The sequence below is a fragment of the Perognathus longimembris genome, chromosome 16, assembly GCF_023159225.1.
Source record: "Perognathus longimembris pacificus isolate PPM17 chromosome 16, ASM2315922v1, whole genome shotgun sequence".
NCBI classification, from domain to species: Eukaryota; Metazoa; Chordata; class Mammalia; order Rodentia; family Heteromyidae; genus Perognathus; species Perognathus longimembris.
Genome location: NC_063176.1, coordinates 19,584,583 through 19,591,019, shown reverse-complemented (window position 1 = coordinate 19,591,019; position 6,437 = coordinate 19,584,583). Strand labels below are relative to the sequence as shown.

Here is a 6,437-nt window from a genome sequence, read left to right as displayed (position 1 = left end):
CTAGATGAATTTTTGAATTGTTTTCTTTATTGCTGTGAAGACTGACATTGAGATTTTGATGGGAATTGCATTGAATTTGTAGATTGCCTTTGGAAGTATGGTCATTTTTATGGTATTCTGCCAATCCATGAACATGGGAGGTCTTTCCACTTCTAGTGTCTTCTTAAATTTCTACCTACATAATTTTATAGTTTTTCCTGTAGAGGTCCTTTACTTCATTGGTTAGGCTTTTTTTTTTTTGCCAGTCCTGGGCCTTGGACTCAGGGCCTGAGAACTGTCCCTGGCTTCTTCCCGCTCAAGGCTAGCACTCTGCCACTTGAGCCACAGCGCCGCTTTTGGGCGTTTTCTGTATATGTGGTGCTGGGGAATCGAACCTAGGGCCTCGTGTATCTGAGGCAGGCACTCTTGCCACTAGGCCATATCCCCAGCCCCTGGTTAGGCTTATTCCTAAGCATCTTATTCATTTTTTTGTTGAGGGTATTAGAAAAAGCATTGTTTTCTTGATTTCTCTATCTGCTCATTGTTGGTATACCAAAAAGTGACTGATTTTTGTTTGTGAATTGATTCTAAATACTAAATATGTACTAATAATATTAATAATAAATAATAACTATTGTACCTGACACCATTTTTATTTGTTTATTTGTTTTGTTTTTGTTGCCAGTCCTGGGGCATGGACTCAGGGTCTGAGCACTGACCCTGGCTTCTTTTTGCTCAAGGCTAGCATGCTACCTCTTTTTTTTTTTTTTTTTTTTTTTTTTAGTGTACAAAGAGTTTATTTTATTTATTTATTTATTTTTACCTCTTTTTTTTTTAACACAAGAATATTTATCAGTAGATTAGGGATATGCATACTTCACCTGCATGACTATATATGAACCTAGCTGTATGACTACCATAGATTTTAGAAAATGTTTAAGAATTACAATAGGTCTGGACTCAACAGAGAGCCATTCAATAAGCAGTTCTCTTTTTCTGGAAATAAAAATTTACACACTAACACAAAATAAAAGCATGTCTCTAAACCAATCAGCCATCTTGTCAGCCATCTCTGAAAAAGTTGCACAATGTCTCCGACATCTCCCCAAAGGGTTTGCAGTACAGCTTCACAAAGTTATCCATGTTCCTCTCTTCCCCAGTGGCCAGCCTGGTGCATAGCATGTTTGGCTACAAACATCTCTGCTGACTGTCCCTGCAACATTTTCGTGGCTCGCCAATAGATCTGTCCACAGTTCTCAGCTCTACCAAGGGGGTGATTCAATTCTTCTTTGATGTAATCCATCCAAAGATCAAAACCCTCTCATAAGAATCTCTTAAATTCGCCATTCTGCAGGATTCTTGCTCCTTTTCAAACTGCATCATTTTTCTAAAAAAGTCGACTGAAAATGGACGGCTTTCCTGTAAACTTTTAAACACAGCTCGGGCCTTTTTGTAGCCATCACTTCGGTATGCCCAATCCAGGTATTTAGTCTTCAGTGTTACTGAGCTGGCCCCTGTGACAGCTAAAAGAGCTTTCTTAAAGATTGCTTCTGTGTCTTCTTCGCTTTTGGCACCTTCACTCCATTCTACCCATAAAATCCACAAGGGAAGACAAACCTGTGGTTTCAGGTACACAAAGGCTTCTTCAAAAGCCACAGCTATGTCAGGGCTCTTTGAGTTGATCAGCTCCTGCAGCTGCAATTGCCACATGGTCACAGAGTCCTTGAACAGCTCAGTCCCAGCTTCTGCCACCCCCAGAGCTTGCCTATAGTCTTGGTGCAGCAACAACTCAACCCATTGCTTATATTGCAATTCTGAGAGGAGCTTGAGTTCATGAGCTTGAGTTCATGGTGCTTTCTATCCTCTTCCCTCTGAGAAATGATCTACTTGTATTCTTAGAAAATCGTTCTAAACAAAAGTTGATGTAACACTTGCACATGGCCTCTGTAGGCAGATTCTTCACTGCCTCTTCATATACAGCACAGCACCTCTCCTCTCTCTGGTCCAACTCTACTGCCTTGGCTTGTTTCCTTGTAGGCTGCTCTTCTGAATTAGATTTGATCTCTAATTCTTGCCGTGCCACATAATCCGAGGTGAGAGGGTCATCTGTGTGCAAAGCCTGAAGGCCATCATAGATTTCTTTTTGTAGATCTTTGGCAAAGTCAAATCGCCATGCAATGGAAAGAAGTGACCCATGAAATTCGGCACCTTTAATCTTGCTTACAGTGCCCCAGCCCGTGGGGTTTCGTCAACAGGAGCCCGAGGGGAAATTGACCTGAATGAGAGACAAACCTGACACAAGGAGGGAGACCAAGACAGGATTCTGATCAAGGTCTCAAACTTTATTTTCGCAGGGCAGCGTATATAGTAATCAGCAAAGGGTAACTCACATAGACAGGGTCATTAGGTTGCTAGGTTACAGAACCATGGGATGGTCTTTCTCAGGACAGGGACTGGGTAAAGTTTACAAGGTTGTTAATTAAAACTAGACAAGATGTTAGGCTTAACAGGCAAGGTTGTAAAAGCATCAAACATTCTTATCAGCTAAGACTTATAGTGTCTTCTTGTTAGAGCATGACAAACAGTGCCAGATCTTATCAGTTAAGTTTTATAGTTTCTTTTTTTTTTTTTTGGTCAGTCCTGGGCCTTGGACTCAGGGCCTGAGCACTGTCCCTGGCTTCTTCCCGCTCAAGGCTAGCACTCTGCCACTTGAGCCACAGCGCCGCTTCTGGCCGTTTTCTGTATATGTGGTGCTGGGGAATTGAACCTAGGGCCTCGTGTATCCGAGGCAGGCACTCTTGCCACTAGGCTATATCCCCAGCCCCTATAGTTTCTTTATGTTACATCCTGACAGCTGTTTTGGCTCCCGGCATTACAGAAGTTTTGTAGATGATCCTGGCCAACTCGTCATCCCTAAGGATTTCTTCAGGCTGATCAAAATCCCCCATGTCCAAGGCAGCCTTTTCAAATTCTTGCTTTTCCTTCCTCAGTTTCTCAGCATGCATCAGCTCCGTTCTAAAGTATTCCTGATAGAGTTTCTGGCACTTAGGATGAAAGCGCCTAGAGTTTCTGGCACTTAGGATGAAAGCGCAGAGCCTGAAGAAAGAGCTGTCTTGCACTTTCAGAAGACAAGCCATCTTCCATTTCCCAGGTGGCTGGCATAATCCACAAAGCTGGCTTGTTTGAATGAATGGCCAACATGGCAGAGACTATGTTGCTAAGTTGAGCTTTGGTACCCCATTTCTTACAAAAAACTACATAGGACAGCCAAAGCTGTACATCATCTTTCCACTTTGCTGAAGCACGCCCAAAGACTCCATATATCCGTTGTACAATTGAATGTTCAATCTCATCCCTCTTAAATGAATATCTGATGCGTGCTCTTCTTCGCTGGATCAGCTCCAAAAGATTAATTTCATATTAATCTCCGTAGCGCAGAACAGTCCAATGCGCTCCAGCTGTTCCAATTCGGGGATACGGTCTTCTATGCATTCCTGGATTGTCTCCGCCATGGGGTCGGAGCTCTACAACTGGCCCGGCGCAGCCCACCTTCCAGGCGGGACACCCAGACTTCACGCTCACACCGACTGCCCAGCACTCTGCCACTTGAGCCACAGCGCCACTTCTGGCCATTTTCTGTATATGTGGTGCTGGGGAATTGAACCAAGGGCCTCATGTATAGGAGGCAAGCACTCTTGCCACTAGGCCATATCCCCAGCCCCCATAAACTTTCTCTTTTGCAAAACTTGTAAGTGCTTGACCTAGTGTGTAGTGGGCAAGACAGGCCTTGTAGGCATTCCTAAACTGCTACACACTCAAGTCAAATCTATCCTGGTTGGTATGGTGTGTTTGTTAAGTCAACTAATTGAATTCCTTAGCTAACACGGGAATGGATATCATCTTCTTTTAAGTCTCTAAATTCCTTTACATAAAATAAAATGTTTAGTAGTATATTTTGAAAATGAAACAGTGTATGTATATATATATATGTCTGAATAAATATGTGTTGTTTTACAGATTTTTATTCTTCTACATATTGTAGATAGATCAATATTAAGTAATGGTTCTTATATATGTGTGTGCGCCTGTGTGTGTACGTGTGCATGTGTGTGCGTGTGCAAGTCCTGAGACTTGAACTCAGGGTCTAGGAGCTGTTAGTGAGTTTTTATTGCAAAAGGCTGGTGCTCTACCAGTTGAGCCACAGATTCACTTCCAGCTTGGTGATTAATTGGAGATAAGAGTCTCATAGATTTTTCTTCCCATGCTGACTTGAACCTTGACCCTCAGAACTCAGCCTCCTAAGTAGCTGGGATTACACCAGTGCTTGGAAATTCTTAAATTTGAAAATGTACAGGATTCACTTAGGTTTTCTTTTAAAATGTAGATCCCTTTGAATATATGCCAAAGTGTAATATCTCTGGAAGGTACAGTAATTCTGTTTTTAGTTTTCTGAGGAACCTCCACACTGATTTCCATAGTGGTTATAATAGTTTACATTCCCATCAACAATGTAGTAAGGTTTCTTTTTCCCCACATCTCAGCATATGCAGAATGGGACTTGAGCTTTCCAACAAACTCCAGATGATATCAGTGCTGCAAGCTGTGGCCTGCCCTTTGACTAGTCAAGGCCTATGTTATTGCTAAGAAGTATGGAGGCAAGAAAACCTGAGTTCAAATCTATTCTCACCCTTTATGTTTCCTTGGTCAAGTAAACTACCCTTCTCTGATATCTTTAGGATGAGAATGATATAATATATCTTGTTGGGTTGCAGTATTAATGGAATGAGACTATATCAATAGACCCAATAATGAAGCACTGTGTTTCATCTATGTCAGTGGCCTGACAGGCACACCATTGTCTCTATGCCCCTGGATAGCAGAGACTATCCAGTGGTTTAATCCTGTGGAAAGGTGCTTGTAATCACAATGCTAAGTGAAATGATGGCATCATGGAGAAATGGCATGACCGATGGGTTAGGAATCAGAAGACATTACAAGAGTAGGAAAGCTAGGATTCAAATTGGGATTTAAATTTTTTTTTTTCTAGCCCCCTTTCCTACTAGATACATCAATTCTGTCTATAGTAGGCCCAACCAGCAGTTTCTGTTAAGAATGAAACCTAGCATTTCTCCTTTGAGAAAGTTCAACCTCCCATTTCTGGAACTTGGGCCTCATTACACAACCTAGGATTCCCATAGATTTGTTCACATCCTGATTGAACTTCCGCGTGTTTGCAAACTACTAGCTGTCCTCTTGGTTTCTCTTGAGTTAACCAACCCTACTCTACCCCTTTCTCTTCCTTCTGCTTATTGTGCCCATGTGGTACCGGTTATCCTATTTAGCTCTACAAGTACACATACACACGTTTGCACATGCACACATGCACACACACACATACACAACTACAAGCTGCTCAGGTATTTTAAAGAGTAAGATGTAGATATAAACCAGAGTTTCTCACCCTTGATACGATTTGTTAAATAATTCCCTGCTGGAACCTGGAGAAGATGGGGGCTGTTCTGTTCATTGTCAGGTGTTTCCAGCATCTCTGTCTTCTATCCACCAGATGCCAACAGCAGCTCTCTCCCTCCTCACTGTGCTGAGCTGGAGTAAGCAAGCTTTTCACTAGATATTATGCCTAACAGAGATATGACCATTCCTAACTAGCAGAACCAATATTCACAGGAAATGTTGAAACCAATCATAAAATAAGAAACTTTCTAGAACAAATTCAGAATATTTTGGTTAAACACACCAGTCTTTGTAGTGATTCAGTGGTTTCTTATTTAATAACTATGAAAAATTACCTGTGGGGGGATGGGCTTTCTACTAGTACATTTAAAGACCATTTTCAGTGCTGGGAATAGAACCTAGAGCCTTTTGCATGCTAGGAAAGCATGCTATCACTGAGCTGGAACCCAAGCCCTTGGTAGCACCTTTTCTTCTCATTTTTATTAGTGCATATTCATTGTACTATGTAGAGTTTCATTGTGATATACATGTACATGTATGCACATGATACATTTTGACCATACACACCCTCTCTATTATTCTGTTATCCTCCTTCCCTATCACCCTCAGAAAATCTTGAAATTTTAAGAATGGTTCATGAGTTTTGCATTCATTCATACAAAGAACTTCAACAACATTCTTTCTCCTCACTTCTTTATTTCTTTCCACCTATTGTTGTCCCCAAATAGTCCTCCATTATGTCCACGTCCAGTTTTTTCTTTAGATCTAGCTTCTGCAAAGGAGAGAAAAGCAAATGGTTCTCGCCTTTCTAAATTTGGCTTGTTTCATTTAACATGGTGATTTCCAGTTCCATCCATTTTCTTGCAGAAGGCATAATTTCATTTTTCTTTATGTATACATGCAACATACCTTCTTTTTAAAAAATGTATACATTAGGGCAGTTACATGGAGGATGGTTAATTATGACATTTCTACTCAAACATAAT

The 6,437-nt window shown here is 41.2% G+C and overlaps 1 protein-coding gene across 1 annotated transcript; it reads right to left on the bottom strand.

Annotated features, from left to right (window-relative positions):
- Nucleotides 1-826: 826 nt before the first annotated feature.
- On the bottom strand, nucleotides 827-3,491 carry LOC125364460 (U3 small nucleolar RNA-associated protein 6 homolog). The gene is given in 6 exon segments (XM_048364050.1): nucleotides 827-1,293; nucleotides 1,296-1,822; nucleotides 1,824-2,198; nucleotides 2,851-3,039; nucleotides 3,071-3,401; nucleotides 3,404-3,491. Coding segments are annotated over 6 exon segments (1,689 nt in total). The 3' UTR covers nucleotides 827-1,114.
- Between the last annotated feature and the right edge of the window lie 2,946 nt (nucleotides 3,492-6,437).